This window comes from Stigmatopora nigra, chromosome 13, assembly GCF_051989575.1.
Source record: "Stigmatopora nigra isolate UIUO_SnigA chromosome 13, RoL_Snig_1.1, whole genome shotgun sequence".
Classification (NCBI taxonomy): domain Eukaryota; kingdom Metazoa; phylum Chordata; class Actinopteri; order Syngnathiformes; family Syngnathidae; genus Stigmatopora; species Stigmatopora nigra.
This window is the reverse complement of record NC_135520.1, coordinates 1,952,842-1,970,845: the sequence shown is the minus strand read 5'-3', so window position 1 is coordinate 1,970,845 and position 18,004 is coordinate 1,952,842. Positions and strand designations below refer to the sequence as shown.

The following is an 18,004-nucleotide window of genomic DNA, read 5'->3' as shown; positions in this document are numbered from 1 at the left end:
AACACAGAGCGTTTCTTCCCTAAATCTTGGGATCGCCATTAATTTACATAGTGGGAGGAGTTTGGTTCTACTCACACGTTGAGCCGTGCTGCAGATGGCTGAGTAGCTATCTCTGGTTCCCTGCTGGTGAGTTTGGATCTGTTGGCTGATCTTAGCTTGGACTTGCTCAGTGCAACTGGCAACCAGTTCTTCTCCTTTTTCATTCAAACTGTTGAGACGTTCTTCAAAACTAGCAATCTCCTCCAAAATGGCCTAGAGCAGGGGTGGCAAAGCTAAGTAACAAAAAAACAGCAAATACAGTGAATTTGTAATCACCTTGTGGCGGGCCAGTTGCTGGGTGGCCATCTCCACGCTTCCAGTCTGCATGGATTCCCATGTGACCAAGCGGCTGGACATCTGCAAGAGCCATTTCTCCACCTCCTGTAGCTCCACGTTGTAATCTTCATGCTCCTTTACACGTTCCACCAGGGTCTGGACTCGCGTCTGAAAGTAAAACCCCCAGAAAGGATGAGTAGATGGCACTAGGGAAATGAAAAGCATCTCCACCTTGGCTAAGGAGCAGAGCTCCAGGTAATCCGCCTGTAGGGTTTTGGCCTTCTCGCTGACGAGTGGATCTCGGACCATTTCCAGCAGGACTTGGCCCTTCTCGAGGGCGCACTTGACAGCGGACTCGTGAGACTGCACCGCCTGCTGGATTGTCTGCAAAATAGAAAGTGTACATTGAGTGTCCCGACTCAAGGAGCCCGTGGGGACCGATTCCCTTACCTTGTACTTTGCCAGTTGGGCCTTCTTCTGATAGAGCTCGGCTTTGGGCTCCGCACCGGCCGCCAATAGGCCCTTGGTCTCCAGAAGCCACTGGGCCTGGGCCTTGTACTTCTCTGAAAAGTCTTTGGAGAGCGAGACACACTTGTCTAAAAAGTTCTGCCGGGTGCGCAGGTCCGCCAGCAGGTCCTCCAGGCGCCCCACTTGAGCGTCGGCCTCCTCCCTCAGTGCCTCCGCTTCAGTTTCTTCCAGAAAGATGGCCGCTCGCTCTGTTTTCTCCCTGACCGTCTTCAGGTCGGCGTGTCCTTGTTCCACATGCGCCTGGAGGGCCTAACACCAAACCCGGGATGGTTATCTTTTCCGTGCGGCGTTTCGTGGACAGAACCCACCTCTAGATCTTTGATCGTCTTCTCCGCGGCCGAGCGATCCACAACGTCCACGCCGAGCGCGCAAAATCCGCTCTGAGCGTGGAGGAACCAGTCGGAAAACGTGCCCAAAGCGGATTGCGCCTCCTCGATGCAGGAGACCTCCTCCCGCAGCTGCTTGATGGTCTCCTGAGATTTTTTTTTAGATCAAATTGATCGATAATGCTCTTAAATTCCCTCTTTATTAAACACAAAGTCAAGTTCACCAGTAGGTGCAGTAGCAAAGCGTGGTAACGGGCCGTGATTTGTGTGGCTCTGGTGCCAATCCGGCTGTTGATGTGCGTCTCGTCGAGAACTTGCTGAGCTAAGACCCCCAGGCCCTCCATCTCTTCTTGATACACCAGCACTTCTTCTCGCCATGTCTGCGCAAAGAAGAGACGTTAGCTAGTCGGGTGGAAAGGTATCGCGAGGCAACGCAGACCACCGACCTCCAACAAGAGGAGCTGGGCGTCTTTGGTGGCCCGGTCCGACCGTCGGTGGGCCCGCGGCTGCGCTTTGGCCTCGGTGGCCTTCAGCCATCCGTCCAGGCGCTGGAACTTCTGCTCCGTCTGTCGCAGTTTGGCCAAGGCGCCGTTGAGCCGGGCCCGGGTGTCGGCCAGTCGGGCCTGGTACGCCCTCCACTCCCGCTGCTGGGTCTCCAGGACTCGCTCTTCCATCTGCGGCGGCCCCCAGGGAGCCAGCGACTCTCGGCCGATTAGCGCGGCATTGAGGAGAGCCTGGCCCTCGGTGCAGTGGAGCTGGAGTTCCTGGAGGGCATTTGTCAGATTGGAAAGCTTTCAAAAATGTTATATTGTCACATTAAACTGTATAATGGATTTGATTGATGATCCTCATACCTGCAGCTTTTGTAGCGTCTCCTCCAGCGTGTCCACGTCACCCTCCAGCTGCACATAGCAGCCCAGCTTCTCCTGCTCCCCTTCCAGCCAGCGCTCAAACGCCCGAAGGCCTTGTTGATACTCTTCGTGAGCTTTCAGCAGCGCCTCCGCTTTCCCCACGGCCCCCTGAAAGATCAACACAAGTGAGGTTGACAACTTTTCTCTTCCATCTTCAAAGTGCGGCTTACCGTGGCGTTGTCTTTGATGCTTTCGTAGCGCTCTTGGAGATCCTGCAGCTCCAACTGTGCCACGTAGTTCTCGGCGATACTGGCGCTTTTGGTCACGATGGTGGCCAGCAGGGCGTCGTGGCTCAGCACTTCCTCGTGCAACAACTGCAAACACCGCCACAACAGTTAGAGCGTGATAGTGTGACTTAAATGGAAGATGAGGTGGGTGACCTTGGCTCTGCTCAGATGAGCCGTCTTATCACGTATCTCGGGACAGTTCTTATCGGCCGGGTCCAGGCTCTCTTCCATATGCTCCAGCCAGCCGACAAACTGCCGAACGTCCTCCTGGTAACTGGTCCACTGCCAGAGGGAACCCTCCAGTTGGCTGTGGATTTAGAGTCGAACACATGTCAAAGTGTTCCGATGCAAAGTCGCCCTGATGACCAACCTTTTGCATTGAATGCAGGCCGAGAGCAGAGCGTCCCAAGAATCTTTCAGCTCTTGTATTTCCTCGCGGAGCGTGGCCGCCCCTTCGGCCGAGGTGTTCCTCTGGACCGATTCGCCTCTGGTGATCAGCATCTTCAGCTGGATCTCTTTCTCCTGGCGAGCCGTCAGCAAAGCCTGCCACATGACATCTTGTCAACTACTATCGGACTGCCATTGACAGCAATAGACATCAAGACTGATTGGTATCTGGACCACCTTACCTCCAGCTTAACCAGGCGGCTCTCCAGGACGTTTTTGTCGGCCGTAGGGACGCAGTAGGTCTGCGGCACGTGGCTGGTGTCGGCCACCCAGTTCTGCAGCTCCTCCAGGCCGTGTTTGAAGAGCTGGTGCTCGTGCATCACGCGCTCCATTCGCGAGGCTTTCTCCTACACGGACGGATATTCAGATATGATGTTTTCCTACAGTACCCTCTGGAATTCCATCCGTGGCGATTGTAACCCCGTGGTCCAAGTGCGAGGCGTTGGCGTACCTTGGTCAGGTTGGTTAAAGCGAGGAAGCGAGCAGAGAGCTGCGAGACGCGGTGAGCGAAAGCCTTGCCGGCCGCGTGTTGGTCCGACAGCCGCTGGGCCTTGTCTTTTAGCCTGTTCAGGTGGACTTGCTGGGACTCCAGTTCCTCCAGCGTACCCTGGAAAGCGACAGGCGTGGCAAGGCGGTAAGCACGCAGAAAGGATAGGCCACGTTCAAGTCGCGAGGAGGCACAGCATTGCAGAAGTTGGAAAAGGCGGAGTAGAGAAAAGCCAGCCTTAGCTGGAGCACTAAATTAGGTTTTACCTGAAGTTTATGAAGCTCGTCCTTCTTGGCCGGGAGATCGTGAAGCCGGACGCCGCTCTCCTGCACGGCCACCTCGCCGACCTCCAGGAATTCCCGGAGTGGTTCGGCGCTGCTCTCAAAGTCTTTCATTTGAGACGCCAGGTTCTAGAAAGGACGACGAACGGTCAGCCCGGCGGAGCCGCCTCGCCGCTAACCCAATCCCGGCTCACTTGGAGATGGAGCTCTCGATCGTGAAGGCCAGACAGCGTGTTTTTCCAATCGTCCGCCACCTTGCTGATCTTTGTCCGGACCGATTCCACTTTGTCCTTGGCGGCCATCGCGGAGAGAAGCTCGCCGGCGGCCACCACGCCGTTTAGCTTGGACTGACCTAGCTCTCTGTCGCTGACTAACTCCTGTCAACGCCAAATTAAGTTTAAATTGGAATGAGTTTTCAGTTCGGCCTCCTGAAAAGAGCTGAGACTTACCTGAATCTTCTGCAAGCTCAACAAAGCCTCTGAGAGACTTTGCGGTGCATCGAAGCATTTGGCCGTGTTGATCTTGGTGTTGACCAGCCACTGCTGGAAGTCCCGGTAGGTGGATCGGAAGGCCTGTTCTTGCAACTTCTCTTTGTTCTGGCACTCCCTGGCGGCTCGCAGACTCAAGCTGGCCCACGTGGTGAAAAAACACATTTAGGATCTTCCCAGTGCAGCCCTCTCCGCGAACTCGTACCTGTTGTATTCCTTGACGAGGGCCGACACTCTTTCGGATTGGGCCGCCATGTCTCTGGAGAAGCGGCACAGATCGTTGAGCTGAGTCTTCAGGCTGTCGCAGGCGGGCTCGGCTTTCGCCAGCTCTTCCAAAATGTCCTGGAGGAAGGAACACCCAAAAAAGTTTGTCGCCTCCTGAGACTGCCCAAAGTGATTTTAGGTCACCTTTGCGATCCGCCATCCTTCGACAGCATCCCCTCCTTCGCTTTGGCCCTCGGCCCGCCCGAGTCCGAGTCGCCAGTCGTGAATGCGGCGGCCCAGCTCCCGCGTGTCTCGGTCCAGTCTCGTCGAAAGAGCTTGGAACTCCAGCTCAGAGGCGGCGCTCTGAGAGAGGGCCGTCTCCAGGGAGGCGTGGGCGCGGAGGGCCGCCGCTTCCCACTGCTCCCAGCCGGACGACAAGGCCGCTTCCTCGCGCTCGATGGCCTCGTAGCCCCCCGCGGCGGTGTGGTCTCTGGCCGCAGCCCCGGACGTCTGCACCCGGGCCAGCCTCTCTCGACCTTGCTGCTTGGAGTCCAGTAACTCCTGGAAAACCAAGCACTGGTCAATTTTCCATAGATCGAAAAAGCTGCAGTCATTGACTAGGACTTTGTACCTGGACTTTGGAGAGTTTCCTCTGAAGGGAGGCCGAGTCTCCCGATAGGTCAGACCAGCGCTGCAGTTCTTCCTTGGCCGAGGTCAGCCAGTCGTTGAAGTCTCGGACGGCGTCCAAGTAGCGCTCGTGCTCCGACACCAAGCTTTGCACTGACTGGATTTTACCCTAGGAACGAGAACCACCATATATCATACGCCTTTCCGAGGGATGCATCTATCGTCTTCATCGGGGTTACCTGAACAACGGCCGAGATGTCGGCGAAATGCGCTTGTAGCTCAGCCCGCGACTCGGGTCCGAAGGTCTGATCGGCGCTCTTCTCGTACAGCTCCGCCGACTTGTCGGTGAGCCGCGACAGGGCGGCAGCACGGGCGTCCACGTCCGCCCGGACGGCGCGGAGGCGGGCCAGAAGAGCTGACTTCTCTTTGAGCCCTGGCTGGCGAGGCAGGGTCACCACCACCTCCTGCTCCACCGACTCCATCCACTGCTGGAGCTGGTTCTTCCCATCCAGGAAGGCGCTCCACTGGGACACTGTCCACTCCAGGCGACTGCGGACAAGAATCGGACATTTGTTCCCGGACGCCGGCTCCACGACGATAGCGCAAAGGCTCGGACAACCTGTGACAGCTCATGGAAGCAATCAACATGTTAGCCCAGGCGTCCTTCAGTTCCTGGAGCTGCAAGGCAACGGCCTCCTGCCCGTCCGTGCCGTAGTGTTTCAGGACCTGTTCCCCTTTCCCCACCGTCATGTTGAGCTTCACCTCGCCTTCACCCTTCATCAGAAGGATATCCTGAACACATAAGGCAAAAAAAAATCACTAAACATGCTTGGATTGGGGCACCACAGACCAACATTACGCTAACCTGTACGAGCAGAAGCCTTTGCTCCAGGGTCTCCTTGTTGCCAAGGGTGCTGTCAAGGGAGGCCAGTCTCTCCTGGACTCCACTCAGCCAAGTGCGAGTGGCCCTCAACGTCTCCTGGAAGGCTCGGCGCTCCTGCTCGGCCACTTGACCGGCGCGCAGCCTCTCGCCGGCCCGTCGCAGCAAAGCACGATGGCGCGCCTCCAGTTGGGCCGACACTCGGGTCTCGCCGCCATCGCCTCGCCCGCCTTCGTTCAAGGCCCGCGCCTCCTGACACAAGCGCTCGAAGCAATCTCTGCGTAGAGAAACAAGGCTGCCATTAAGTCCCTCTCATGCCCAATTGGCACTTCAGTTGAAAAATCTGGATACACAAACTATGAGTCAAATGGGGCGGGGCCAGAAAGTCCAAAATGATCAAGCATAAAGGATCCAAACCTCTGTTTGAGCACTTCTTGCTGATACTCCTCCACCTGTTGAAGTAAAGCCTTTTCCGGAGAAGATTGCACCGCTTGGGGCAGATCCGCGTTCACCCTATTTTCCATGTGCGTCAACCACTGCTCCAGCTTCTTCTGACCATCTTCAAACCTGGAAGCAAAATCTGCATTGGAATCCATTGAAACGCTTTCAAAACACCCGTTTACAGCATACGGCTACTTTTCACACAGCTAATAATTGCCAAACAAGGACGGAATCTGTGAGCGCACCCTTTGACGAGGGAGGCGCTGTCTTCCAGGATCTGTCTGTTGTGCCTACAACGCTCCACAAAGCCGTCCCAGTCCTGCTGGATGGAGGAGAGCTGCTGCTGCACTTGACCGGCATTGGCTTTGGGGAGATGGAGCAGAAGCTTCTCTCCTTCCTCGCAGACTTGGGTAAGATGTGCTTCGCCTTCCTCAATGCGCTCTGCGGCACCCTGAAAAACAAAATGCAAACTGATGACATCCATCTCCCGTGAAGATGACAGATGTCCAATCCTTCTGCCGTTTCCCGGCCTTGTGACGTTACCTTCAGTTTCTGTAGTTTGCGTTCGACAACGTGAGCGTCTCCAGAACGGTCGCAGCACTCTTTGACAATCTCCTTCTGCTCCAGGAGCCAACCGTGAAATTCCTGAACTCGATCTGTGGGATGAAATGACGATGACAGAAATGGGTTGACCTCCTTGCGCCACGGCTAGAAAATTCTACTCACGGTCAAACTGTTGACGGAGGCGGTTCTGCATGGTCGCCAAAGTCCTGGCCGCCAGCTGGTTGACGGACTCGTACGTTTTGATGAGCTCGGTGAGAGCCGAGCCCAAAGCGGAAAGCTCCTCCGAGGGGAATTTGCGACACAGGTTGTTCAAGTTTTCTCTGGTGGAGTCGATACTTCCTTGCTGATTTTCAAGTTCCTTCTGAAGCTCCTGACAGAAAAAAAACAGACAGCATGTAAATTGATTGAACCTCAAATCTAGGACTTTGAGGTTCATTGGACCTACTAGAATCCAGGACCATGAATTCTAGTAAAGTCATTGAAACTGCAATCAATGACCTGGAATTCCAGGTAGACACGGAGGTTCACCTTGACTCGGCAGACTTCCTCAGAATCCGAAGCGGCGGGGGATGAGACAAAAGTGTCCTCTGTGCTCTTGAGCCACACGAACATTTGAGAGATGTAATCTTCCAGTACTTTCTTGCGGGAGCAAAAGTCCAACAGGTTTCCCAGCGCCTGCCCATGTAGCTTCCGGACCGAATCCATCTTCTTCTCCAGGTCGCTGGCCAGCAACTGTGGCGATTGGAGAAAAGCTTTGAGTAGTCTAACCGCTGCCGGCTGCCCCAAGTACCTAATTTACGATCGCTATCTACCTGAAGTTTGGGAGGACTTTCCTGACTTTGGCAGCTGCTCTTCAGCTCGGCGATTTTGCCATGCAACGTTTCCAGTCTCAACTCCTTCTGGCTTATTTCTTCCTACAGACGGCAAGCCAGAAGAAATAAGCGTAAAAAATTATTCGTAGTGTCAACGAAACGCTCACCTGCAGGGCGGTAAGTCCGGCCGCCAGCTTGTGACTGTCGTCGAGGTGGTCCAGGCTCTCGTTGAGTTCAGTCACGCAGCCGGCGCTCCAGCTTTCCACGTCGTCCGCCATCTGCCGCACGTCCTCCCACAAGAGGAAAGTTTGCTTCAAGCGATGATGGTTTTCGTCCACCCGCTCGGACACCTGCGGGACAGAACAGTGCCAGACTCTGTAGCGTTAGCAATAGCGGTACTCAAGACAAGCCAAAGATACGTACGTCAAGCCAGCGATCCACTAGCGTCTCCGTCTCCTGTTTGAGCGTTTGCCAGTCGCACTCCGGCACCTTCTTCAACGCGGCCGCCAATTGTTTCCCCGTTTCAGAAAAACGCTCCAGTTCCGGCTGCGTGTCGGCCAGCCGCGCCTTGGCCGCTTCGTGCTACAGACAAACCAGAAAACTTGTGCGTCTGCTCGTAGCTGGACGGCGAATGGGCAGAGCTAGTTCTGACCTTGCCGAGGGCGCGTTTGGTTTCCTCGTGGTCTGTCAGTGTGGCGGCGATATCCAGCAGGGGTTCCGCACTCTCCGCGACGGCGCCGACGGACGATTTCAACGTTTCGTATTCTTTCAGGAGGTCGACGATGACGTCACACTGCTCTTTTCTGTCCAAAGTTGTCATGTTGTTTGTTATAGTGCTCACCCATGACATGATCGACCGGGGTACCTCTCGGCGAGGAGCCTCTTGGCGTCGTCCCAGGCCACCTCCAGCAGGGCCATTTCCTCCTGCGCCTCCTCGCCAAGAGTGGCGTCTCGCCGGGCCAGCTGTCCGACTTTGTCCCTGAGCCACTGTCCCTCGTGCTGCTGCGACTGCAGCTCGTCCTCCAGCTGACTGAAGAAGCGCGACCTGACACAAATGGGTTCCCATTTTTAGTAAACACGGCATCGCAAGCAGCCGATAAACCAAACAAGAATTGGTGCGATTACCTTTGCTGTAGCGCCAAAAGCCCGGGTTCTTCCAAGCTCAGTCCTCGCGCTTTTTCTTGCACATCTTCCACAGCTTTGAGCAGTCGCTCCCGGCGCTCTCTGAACGACACCCGCAGAGCAGCCGAGGCCTCGGCTTCGCTTCTCTTGGCCCCCAGCAGGGTGCCCACGGCGTCCAGCTCTGTGCCCAAGGCGTCGGCCCGTGCCCGACACGACTTTTCGCCGATGCGTAGGCGGCTTTTGCGGAGGGCGGCGTCCAGGTCGGCGGCTAGCGTCTCCAGCTGCCGTGCGTCCGGGACCACGGCCGAGAGTTCCTGCTGTAGTTCCTCCCAGCCGCCAGCGTCTTCTGCGCTATGCCGCAAGCCTCGTAGGACCTCTGTGGTGGCCTCCAGCGTCCGGCTGAAGCCCTCCAGACTTTCCAGACACTCGGAGCGGGTAAGGAGCAGCCGGCGAGCTTCCAGGTAGGGCTGCACGCGGCCGTCCGCCCGACCACGGAGGAGTCGCTTCTCGCCGGGTTCACACATGCGGCACAGGATCTCTGTCCGGGCGTCTAGGCTTTCTTTCGTGGTCGCTCGCATCTCCAAGGCAGCCAGGCTCTCCTGCCGGGAGAAAACTCAACCTCAATCAAAAGGCCAAGTCTCGTTCCGAAAAGGGGCTTACTTTGACTTGTTCGCGGGCCACGGACAGGTCGCCCGTCTGGATTTCAGAAACGGAGAGCAGAGCGGAGAGTGTGTTTTCACTCCACTGGGAGAATTCGTCCAGGTCTTGCTCAAACTGTTCCACGAGGGACAAGTGGTCCTGGAGCTCCTGGGTTCTGGAAGAGCACAAACAATGATTTAGCTCGATTGCCTTTAATTCAACGAGAAAATGTATTTTGTGGAGACATTGGAGGTCCCAATACAAAGCAGTCAACTTACCTTTGGGGAAGCGCCTGATTTTGGACTCGCAATCTCTCCCGGAAGGCATCCAGCTCTTCGCTCAGCTCTCGAACCGTGTCCTCCGACACGCTGCCGTAAAGCGACGTCGCGACAGAGAGAAGTTGAGCGTGTGCCGGCCCGAGGGCTTCCACCTCCTTGTACCGGGCCTGAAAAGACATTTTCTTTGTGGCTTTGGCCAAGACGGAACGAGAAGCGAGTGGCGTACCTGAGCGTCCCGCAGCTCGGAACAGAGTTTGCTTCGGTCGGCCGACATATGGCGGCTCTCCGATTTGACGGCACCTTCGCTTCTCTCCAGACAAGATATGAAGTTCCCACGTTGTTTCTCAAAGCTGAGCCCCCGAAAGAAAAGTAAAGATGGCCACCTCATGACAGCTGCAAAATAGAAAAACTAGTCTCGGTTTCTTACCTTTGCCAGAGAGCCAATAGCGTTTCCAGGGCGCTCTGCTTCTGTTTGGCTTCTTCGGCGATTTGTCCCAAGCTGCTACTCAACTCCTCGACGGCGGTCGCCGCTCCCTCCACGTCGCCCAATCGGCGGGCTCCGGCAGACAGGGAGAGCAGGCTTTCCTTCAGCTTCTCCAGTTCCTGAGACGAGTCCTGGAAGGCGGAACAAAAACATGGAGCATCTGACGATGCTTGGCGTTGGCTAAAATAGCCTACTGTGTGGTTTTGAAGGACTTTGTAGGTATCTGATGAAGAAGTGCACATCTCAACGGCCTCTCCCAGCTTTGGTTGAAGCTCACGGAGCGCCGCTTGCGCCTGGAAAATTAGAAAATGAAGGAATTCCCAAAAGTATTGAATGCAAAACTAAAGAAGAAAAGCAACCTCCTGGAAGCTCTGCCAAAACTTCTGTCGGTGCGACTCGCTTTCCAGCAGCTGGACGCCGAGTTGCCGAACATTCTCCCTCAGCTCGTCCCAGTAGCGTCCCGTTTGTGTCAGCCGAGCCTTCATACGGGCTGCCTCGCCCGAAGAAACGAAGCCCAGGACGTCCCGGGACTCGGCCTCCAGTCTGGGTAGAACCTCAGTCCTGTCCTGGAGCTCCGTTTCCACGTCCTGCGATAAAGCAGGCTTTTGTCAAGGCTGATGTCTAAAGAATGTGGCGCTTAGCCTACCTTTAGCGCCGCCATTTGTTGCTCCAGCGTCAAAGCGGAGGCCTTCATGGCGTCCACTTGCTCTTCCTTGTTGGAAAGCCACGAGGAAAAAGCTTGAAAGCGGTCTCTGAAGTCGTCCCACTTGCTCTTCATCTCCTCTGCGTTTTGGACACTAGAACACCAGAGCAGAGTTTATAATAATACAACGTATATGCGATAAAATACGGTAATTAACGGTGGTGGCACTAAATTCGGTCGGCAGTACGTACTCCTTCCGGATGCCGGCCTCCGCTCGGTCCACTTGATCGGTGAGAGAACGGGCCCGCTGAAGCAGGAGAGCTTTACTGTTTGGCCCCAGCTGGATTTCGCCGGCCCTCTTCAGCAAAGTCTGGACGTGCGACGTTTCGGCCTCGCATTGCTTCAGGAGAGCCTGGATGGAGGAAATGATTTATCGAATAATATATAGAAAAGGGTGAGAGAAAGAGTGCGAGAGGTTGGACTGACTCTGGCCCGTTCCAGTTCCACCGCCAGACTCTCGGGGCTACTGAAGGCCGGTTCTGGCTCGGTTCCGGATTGAACCTTACAGACAAATTGCCTCACGGTGTCCTGCTGGCTTTCAAACTCCTGCCAGGCCTCCAGCGTCACCTGGTGGAGAAGGACTGATTCGGTCACCAGTACTAGGGCACTTTTCTTTGATCCCACCTGAAGGCTCTGCTCCTGAGAATCCATGCTTTGCTCCATTTTGCCCAGCGTGTTCTCCAAGCTTTGCAGGTCCTGCTGTAGCGTCTCTCCCGGGCCCTCCTCCACCTGCAGCTGCTGCCCCCTGCTGATCAGCTGGTGAACATCCTTCCTCTTCAGCTTCAACCTTTTCACCAGTTGCTGCAAGTGAAGGAAGATTTCAAAGATCAAATCTTTTTCATCACAATTGTTCTATTTTTAATTTTAAAAATTCTTCATACCTGGTGAACCAGCAGAAGTTGCTGAGCTTCTCTCACAGTGGTGCAGTCCAGAATGGCGGCCACTTCACCTTGAGCTTCTTTCTGCGCTTGGAGAAGATCCTCCAAAGTGGTCTGGACTTCCTCCCGGAATTGTACGCAGTCCCCCACGGCCAGCACCGTCTTCTCGGCCTACGATACAGACCACCGACGACGGCTTTACACCTCCTTTTCATAAAGTACCACGTGGGAGTGGCCACCCACCTCCACCAGCGATGTCAAAAGAGCCTTCAAATCGGCCGAGAGTTTGCCCAGAGCGCTCCCCTGCCTGCGGACGTCGTCGACGGCGCCGATTTCCGTCAGGACGGCCATGCGGGCTTTCAGCCAGTTGAGGTTCCCCTCTTGTAACTCGGCGTCGTTCCTCAGCTCCTGTAAATCATAAAACAAGGATGCGGACAGTGGGAAAAAGAGAGGCAGGAGCACAAACTTACCGTGACGCTAGCCTTGACCTGAGCGTATTTTCTGGGGTCGGCCGCCCGGTTTCTCATAAGTCGAAGTTGGCTTTCTTTGGATATCAACCAGCAGGAAAGCTCGGCGTATCTGAATGGCGACATCGACATTATGGTCCAGCTCATGTGAGTACATTTTCTTTTTTTTTAAATCCTTTACCTGGCATTGTAGTCCTTCCATTTGTCCTGGTGCTCCATCAGCGTCTGGTGGGTATTTTCAATCTCCTCGCTGACCTCCGAGTACTCCTTCCTCATCTTCTCCAAGGTCTTGTGGGCGGAGTCTCTCTCGGGGAGCTCCTGGCAGAGCTCCTCCATGGCTTGCAGCCTCTTCTCGGATACGGACTGTGGACCCTTTTCGCTAAAGAATTCCTGAAGACAGAAACGCTTGACGATGCCTCCTTTGAAGAGGAATCAAATGAGTGCCCGTCCGTATTCTTACCCGATGCTCCTTGATTAGCCTCTCGCTTCCCGCGCCGACCAAGCGCCGCTTCTCCCGGTTAACCTCGGCGATACAGTCCCGCAACGAGAGAGCCAGCCGTCTTCCCTCGGCCTCCGCCTTCAGGCGCACCGAGAGCAAGGGCGCTTCGCTCTGCGCGTCCTGTCCAAACCCGGAGTGTGAGGTTGACGTCATTTACCCGCCCGCCTGGCGTCAGCTTACCTTCCAGCGCTTGTGCAGCCCCCGCACGGTTTCCTGCAGGGACAGCCTCTCCTTTTCGGGCAAAATATCAGTCAACTCATCACACGCCTTTAGGAAGGCGTTCAACACACGCTGGTCCAGCTGCCCCAAGAACTCCTGTCCAAAGGGCATCAGCGACTTTGACACCTTCTTGGAGCTCGGCCTCTTGATATCCAGCATTTTCTTACCGCTTGCTTTTTCAGGAGCTCCTCCGGGTCACCTCTTTCCGTCAGCCGGCTCTCAGCCGTGTCCAGAACTTTCTCCAGCTCTAACCGCGACTCCTCGAATCTCTTCATCAGGCCGCTGTTGGCCTCGGCGCGTTTCCTCCACTCGCTGGCTTCCTTAAACGTGGCCTGCATTCATTTGCAAATTATTTATTTATTCGTCACCCTCCCACTTCAAACAGACTTTAGACTTGAGAGAGAATTAGGTCATTTAATAAAAAAACTAAATATATATACTGTCGGAATTGCTATGGGAATTTGAGAAATGCTAAGGTGATTGATTACCTGCGAGGAGGCTTGGATATCGGCGACTCTTTTTTCCAGAAGAGCTGTGTCCATGTGTCTCAAGGCAGGACTGGTGTCCAGCAGCTTGAGGACGTTCTGGTGATTCTTCTCAATGGCGAGCAGACACGTCTTGCAGCTCTGAGTGGCGGCCGCCAGCTCCTGCCGGGAAAAACGGGTGTCAGCCATCGGCTCCGAACGACTCTCCAAACGGCTCCGATCGACTCTTCAAGCGGCTCCTCACCCGACACTCATCTCGAAAGTCCGTGGTGGGCCCCTCCGACTCGGGGCCACCGGTGACCCGACCAGCCTTCTCCAGGGCCCGGTAGAATCCGGTGATGTTCTTCTCCATTTCCTCCAGTGGCGCCAAGAGGGACTGAGATTCCTTCAATAGGGGCAGACATTGCTCCCTAACCTGCGAAAAAAAGGGTGGAGCTCACAAAAGCGCCACAAAGGATGGTGGCTGGCGGGCGGGCGGTCGTACTTCGCCGAGCCGTTCTTTGACAGAGGCGATTGTTGCCGTCATCTGAGCCGCCTCCTCCGGGGGCGTGTCTTGACTCAGCAGTTGAGCGGCACGAGCCGCCGCCTTGCACGCCGCCTCCACGGCCGGAACTTTATGCTTGATTTCCTGCAGAGTTAGATAGTTAGATTTATTTGATAAGGGACACCACATATTAATGAATAAAAAAAACATATCTAAGTAAATATGTAAGATTGTAACCGAGGGATAATTTCCATCTTTGATATTAAGTTCCAAGTATGAAGACAGGTTATTTGGCTAATTTAGCACTTTTTATAAATTCAAACTATGTTCAAAATATAAATTGAAAGCATATTTTCTTTATTTAGGTGAAAGGCATTTTGTTGTGGTCTTGGGTGGACAGGAATGATTTTCTTGTGTGTGCTGTCGACGTAATCAGGAACGTCTTCCACCTGTGTCTAATTGACCCTTCCCCCGAGTGAGCCAGATCTTTTACTATTGACTTGTCCTCCCCCGCCAATGTATTCCAACTCTGTGTCACGATGCATCGGGAGGTTTTTTGAACAAAGTCTTGCAGTGGGGGAGGTGCTTTGTGTTGGAAGGTTTTTGGAAACTAAGGTGGCATCTGCATTTTTAACAGTGTGTTAGTCCCAGTTCAGGCATTTGTATTTTTCTTAATATCTGACAATGGTAGTGTGGGGAGCGCGGCTCAAATTGTTTAGATGTATAAAAGAAAATAAAAGAAATACATACTTCACAATAAAAAAATTCTAAATGTGAATTAACTAAAAAAATCCTGTAAAAATAAATTGAAAGCACAAAATGTGATTCAATTAAATAAAAACTTAATTCAATTGAATCACATTTTGTTGCAGTCTTGGGTGGATAGTTGGGTTTTTCTTGAGTGTGCTGCCCACATAATTAGGAACGTGTTCCACCTGTCTTTTTGGTGCGCCCTCCCCCGACTGACTGATATCTTTTCCAATTGTCTTGCCATCCCCCGCCTATGGATTTGTGTCGTGGTCAGTCTGTGTGGGATTGTTGCTTTTTTTTTTTTAGATGATCTTGTCTTCTCGTCTGTGTGCATATTTGTGAACACCAGTTATAATTAATCAAGATGTGTGGTCTTCAATAAAAAAGTATTATATTTACTTCAAGTGGAATAAATAAAACAAGCTGAATATTTGACTGAATTTCTGAAAAATATTGTATTAAGACTTTTGCACAGTACAGATATAAGGTTTACCTCCACCTCCTGGACAAAGGCGCGGACGTTGAGGAAAGACACTTGCACGGCGGCATTCATCTTCTCGTCGGTGGCGTCCATGAACATTTTCAAAGTGTCCAGTCCGTCCTGGTAGTCGTACCTCAACTTGTCCACCTCGTCCGCCCTGGCATACTACAGCACAAAAGCTTTTTCTTAGCTGAGGCAATATAATTATTTTTAAAACTGTCCTGAAAACAAAAAAAAATTAACACTCCTCCTTTTGACACTTTAATCGGACTCAAAAGCCATGACTGAATACCAGAGTATGATAATGAGAAAGAGGAACGGGAATTACATATTTGACTTTAACGAAGAGCTCTCGCCATCGACCATTGAGGAGAAGGAGCTGCTGCTTGAGGTCCCGCGACACAAGGTCGTCACATGTCTCGATCAGAAAATTACCGGCGTCGTTCATGTCCGTGTGCTGTTGGACCCAGCGAGGTAGGTTGCTGAAAAAGTCCTGAAACCGGATCCACAAAATAACCAAGTTTGCCATGACAAGAAAGTGACCTTTAACCTTATGACCTTTGATCAATTTTTCCCACCCACAAACAAAGGCTCTGAATTTCCGTCTCACCCGCTTGGCTCCCTCGGATTGGTTAAGCATATTCTCGGCGTCCTCCAGCCAGGCCTGAAGGGCCTCCACCGTGCCGGCGTACTTGTCCCAGTTGACCGTGACCTCCTCCAGCATGCTGCGGACACTCCGCACCTCCAGCGCCAAGTTCTTCCACTGGGCCGCCGCTTCGGACAGGAATTTGTTCACCTCCTCTGCCTCTTCAACTGCGGATGCAGTTAATCCGTGTTACTCGGTGTCGCCGTTTCCCAGGCGACCAACAGAGACTCACCGGAAGTTTCAGACTTGAAGACGTCCGCCGCACGCCGGGCGGCGTCAAAGAGGATCTCGTACCGCTCGAAGAATTTGTGGCCCTCGACGAAAGTCTGAGGAGAGGGAGATCCCGGTGAAGTGGTTTTAGCGGCGGCCTGGCCTCGGCGACCGGTCGGGATACTCACCACGTAACTTTGCATCAGGAGCTCCACCGAGTCCCGCCTGCCGTATTTCACGATCCAGGACTTGAGTTTGGACTCGGCCGAGAGCAGGAAGGCCGTCAGCCGGTACTTGCTCTCCCAGAATTCCAGTTTGATCAAGTGGCCGTTCCGGGACGCCGACACAGAATGGAACCTGCCATTGGAAGGCGCTTCATTAGTTAGTCATTGTTATTCTTTTTTAATTATATTTTGCATACCTGTCACATTAGTTCTCAGTACAATGATGTCAATTTAGTGACATATCAGCAAAGCTTCCATTTTGCATCCCAAGTTCGAGTCCACTCAAGAGATGTCCGCCAACTTACCGTTCCGCCATATCCTGAAGTTGTTCCGGCGGCACCGGGACGCCGTTAACCGATCTGTCCCGGTGGATCTGCTGGAACGGTTGCCTGTGCGATTCCAAGTTGTTTAAGATGTCCTGCAAAAGTCCAACATTAGATTTGATTAGATTATATCACTTGATTCATGCCAGGAAACCAGAAAAAATGGAAAACCGACCTTGTGTTGCTCCAGCTTCCCGCGTACGAGGTCGGCCGTCTCGTCGTGAGCACGACGAACTGGAATCTCCTCCCTGAGGGCCATCTCGGCCCTATGCAACCAGGCTCCTATCGCACCCAGAGGACCCGGCAAGGACTTGTCCAGGTGGATGTGCCAGTCAAGCAGCTGCCAATGACAGCACTCGGTTAGAAAAAAAAGAAAAAAAGGAAAAAAAAGAAACAAATCGACATCAAGCCCAGAAGTTCAGAATGGCATCTACCCTGAGGGACAAACGTTCCCACGCCTGTTTAAGAAGAGCCTGCTCCACCGACAGCTTGCCATCCTTGCGCGGAGGCCGAAGTAGCAGATCCGTCTGCTTCTTGGTCATCTCGTACTGCGCACGGAGGTTCTTGAAGGCCTGGCCAAACCGGAATGGAGTTCAAGTCGGCTCGGCGGGGAAATAGCGTGACTCGGCTACCTGGTACTTGACGGTGAGGTTGCCCTCGCCGGCCTGGGCCCTCAGCACGTCTCTCTCCAGCTGGTCCAGGAAGACCTTCAGCTCCCTCAGCATCTTGCGCTCCTCCCTCTGTCACATTGCAAAAGAGGAAGCCCAAACTCTCAAAAACTTGCATTTTGCTTCTCACTATTGAGCTGTAGACTTATAGTTTTCTCAAAAGGAGAAGCTTGGTTCCAATCAGAGGCAAAATTAGCGGAAGATGAAGAGAGCGAGAAGATATTTGACATACCTCGAGCATTTGCTCTATGTCTTGAGGGTCAAACTAGCCCAGGAAAGCAAGTAGTAGTAATAAGGCATACAAAAGAGAAGAAGCGTCAGAGTAAGAAGATCAAGAGTTGCATAGTGTTGTCTTCAGGGTGATTTTACTAAATATTCAGCTTTTCTTTTTGTTCCAAAAGTCTGCGTAGGTACCACTCATTGGTTTCAATTTTGTTGGGAACGTTCCAGTGATATTGGTTACCTCGTCGCGTTGGCCGTCATCATCCGAGCGCCGAGGGTCGGGGTAAAGCTTGAGGAACTGAGCCACGTACGTCATGATGGACTTTTCGTCCGGCTTGTCTACGTCCACGTCTGTCGAGAAACGCATGAGGTCAGCTCCAAAAACAGTAAATGGGCCAAACAGTGAAAGATCACCTTCTGGATCCAGCAGACGGGGGATTCCCAGCTCGTTCTCTGCCAGCGCAAAAGCCTCCTCCAGGTTGTCCTTATTGCTTCTGCGACGCACCGCCTGCATGTCCACCAGATCGGGCCGGACAGCGTGTACCACCGCCTGGAAGGCCACTCCGTCACGCCAGCTGGGACCAAAGTCCTTCACCTCGATGCCGTGACGCCTGAGAAAGCATAAGCCATAGCCGTAAACCAAGCATTTAAGGCGGCCATTTTGGCTCTCCTACGCCCCAGGTG

General features: G+C 53.6%; 1 protein-coding gene across 1 annotated transcript in view; it reads right to left on the bottom strand.

Annotated features, from left to right (window-relative positions):
* syne1b (spectrin repeat containing, nuclear envelope 1b) overlaps nucleotides 1-18,004 on the bottom strand; it is a 32,824-nt gene that overhangs the window by 9,423 nt on the left and 5,397 nt on the right. The window contains exons 8-72 of the mRNA XM_077731526.1: nucleotides 17,735-17,931; nucleotides 17,562-17,671; nucleotides 17,331-17,363; nucleotides 17,063-17,170; nucleotides 16,865-17,002; nucleotides 16,606-16,770; nucleotides 16,413-16,525; nucleotides 16,072-16,240; nucleotides 15,906-15,999; nucleotides 15,638-15,840; nucleotides 15,356-15,520; nucleotides 15,040-15,192; nucleotides 13,797-13,940; nucleotides 13,557-13,727; nucleotides 13,316-13,474; nucleotides 12,995-13,159; nucleotides 12,789-12,923; nucleotides 12,570-12,728; nucleotides 12,291-12,499; nucleotides 12,113-12,221; nucleotides 11,886-12,050; nucleotides 11,646-11,813; nucleotides 11,389-11,565; nucleotides 11,191-11,331; nucleotides 10,956-11,116; nucleotides 10,708-10,858; nucleotides 10,421-10,648; nucleotides 10,256-10,354; nucleotides 10,005-10,192; nucleotides 9,804-9,927; nucleotides 9,578-9,744; nucleotides 9,321-9,474; nucleotides 8,664-9,259; nucleotides 8,404-8,583; nucleotides 8,191-8,341; nucleotides 7,962-8,120; nucleotides 7,706-7,888; nucleotides 7,539-7,640; nucleotides 7,255-7,458; nucleotides 6,889-7,096; nucleotides 6,706-6,818; nucleotides 6,408-6,613; nucleotides 6,139-6,288; nucleotides 5,707-5,998; nucleotides 5,461-5,633; nucleotides 5,081-5,390; nucleotides 4,846-5,010; nucleotides 4,419-4,775; nucleotides 4,216-4,352; nucleotides 3,972-4,149; nucleotides 3,717-3,899; nucleotides 3,508-3,651; nucleotides 3,206-3,361; nucleotides 2,937-3,101; nucleotides 2,678-2,850; nucleotides 2,461-2,614; nucleotides 2,251-2,394; nucleotides 2,024-2,188; nucleotides 1,616-1,933; nucleotides 1,394-1,549; nucleotides 1,152-1,316; nucleotides 766-1,092; nucleotides 547-699; nucleotides 316-483; nucleotides 76-252 (exon numbers count right to left, since the gene is read on the bottom strand). Coding sequence (XP_077587652.1) covers nucleotides 76-252; nucleotides 316-483; nucleotides 547-699; nucleotides 766-1,092; nucleotides 1,152-1,316; nucleotides 1,394-1,549; nucleotides 1,616-1,933; nucleotides 2,024-2,188; nucleotides 2,251-2,394; nucleotides 2,461-2,614; nucleotides 2,678-2,850; nucleotides 2,937-3,101; nucleotides 3,206-3,361; nucleotides 3,508-3,651; nucleotides 3,717-3,899; nucleotides 3,972-4,149; nucleotides 4,216-4,352; nucleotides 4,419-4,775; nucleotides 4,846-5,010; nucleotides 5,081-5,390; nucleotides 5,461-5,633; nucleotides 5,707-5,998; nucleotides 6,139-6,288; nucleotides 6,408-6,613; nucleotides 6,706-6,818; nucleotides 6,889-7,096; nucleotides 7,255-7,458; nucleotides 7,539-7,640; nucleotides 7,706-7,888; nucleotides 7,962-8,120; nucleotides 8,191-8,341; nucleotides 8,404-8,583; nucleotides 8,664-9,259; nucleotides 9,321-9,474; nucleotides 9,578-9,744; nucleotides 9,804-9,927; nucleotides 10,005-10,192; nucleotides 10,256-10,354; nucleotides 10,421-10,648; nucleotides 10,708-10,858; nucleotides 10,956-11,116; nucleotides 11,191-11,331; nucleotides 11,389-11,565; nucleotides 11,646-11,813; nucleotides 11,886-12,050; nucleotides 12,113-12,221; nucleotides 12,291-12,499; nucleotides 12,570-12,728; nucleotides 12,789-12,923; nucleotides 12,995-13,159; nucleotides 13,316-13,474; nucleotides 13,557-13,727; nucleotides 13,797-13,940; nucleotides 15,040-15,192; nucleotides 15,356-15,520; nucleotides 15,638-15,840; nucleotides 15,906-15,999; nucleotides 16,072-16,240; nucleotides 16,413-16,525; nucleotides 16,606-16,770; nucleotides 16,865-17,002; nucleotides 17,063-17,170; nucleotides 17,331-17,363; nucleotides 17,562-17,671; nucleotides 17,735-17,931 — 11,434 coding nt within the window. The remainder of the gene's footprint in view (nucleotides 1-75; nucleotides 253-315; nucleotides 484-546; nucleotides 700-765; nucleotides 1,093-1,151; nucleotides 1,317-1,393; nucleotides 1,550-1,615; nucleotides 1,934-2,023; nucleotides 2,189-2,250; nucleotides 2,395-2,460; nucleotides 2,615-2,677; nucleotides 2,851-2,936; nucleotides 3,102-3,205; nucleotides 3,362-3,507; nucleotides 3,652-3,716; nucleotides 3,900-3,971; nucleotides 4,150-4,215; nucleotides 4,353-4,418; nucleotides 4,776-4,845; nucleotides 5,011-5,080; nucleotides 5,391-5,460; nucleotides 5,634-5,706; nucleotides 5,999-6,138; nucleotides 6,289-6,407; nucleotides 6,614-6,705; nucleotides 6,819-6,888; nucleotides 7,097-7,254; nucleotides 7,459-7,538; nucleotides 7,641-7,705; nucleotides 7,889-7,961; nucleotides 8,121-8,190; nucleotides 8,342-8,403; nucleotides 8,584-8,663; nucleotides 9,260-9,320; nucleotides 9,475-9,577; nucleotides 9,745-9,803; nucleotides 9,928-10,004; nucleotides 10,193-10,255; nucleotides 10,355-10,420; nucleotides 10,649-10,707; nucleotides 10,859-10,955; nucleotides 11,117-11,190; nucleotides 11,332-11,388; nucleotides 11,566-11,645; nucleotides 11,814-11,885; nucleotides 12,051-12,112; nucleotides 12,222-12,290; nucleotides 12,500-12,569; nucleotides 12,729-12,788; nucleotides 12,924-12,994; nucleotides 13,160-13,315; nucleotides 13,475-13,556; nucleotides 13,728-13,796; nucleotides 13,941-15,039; nucleotides 15,193-15,355; nucleotides 15,521-15,637; nucleotides 15,841-15,905; nucleotides 16,000-16,071; nucleotides 16,241-16,412; nucleotides 16,526-16,605; nucleotides 16,771-16,864; nucleotides 17,003-17,062; nucleotides 17,171-17,330; nucleotides 17,364-17,561; nucleotides 17,672-17,734; nucleotides 17,932-18,004) is intronic.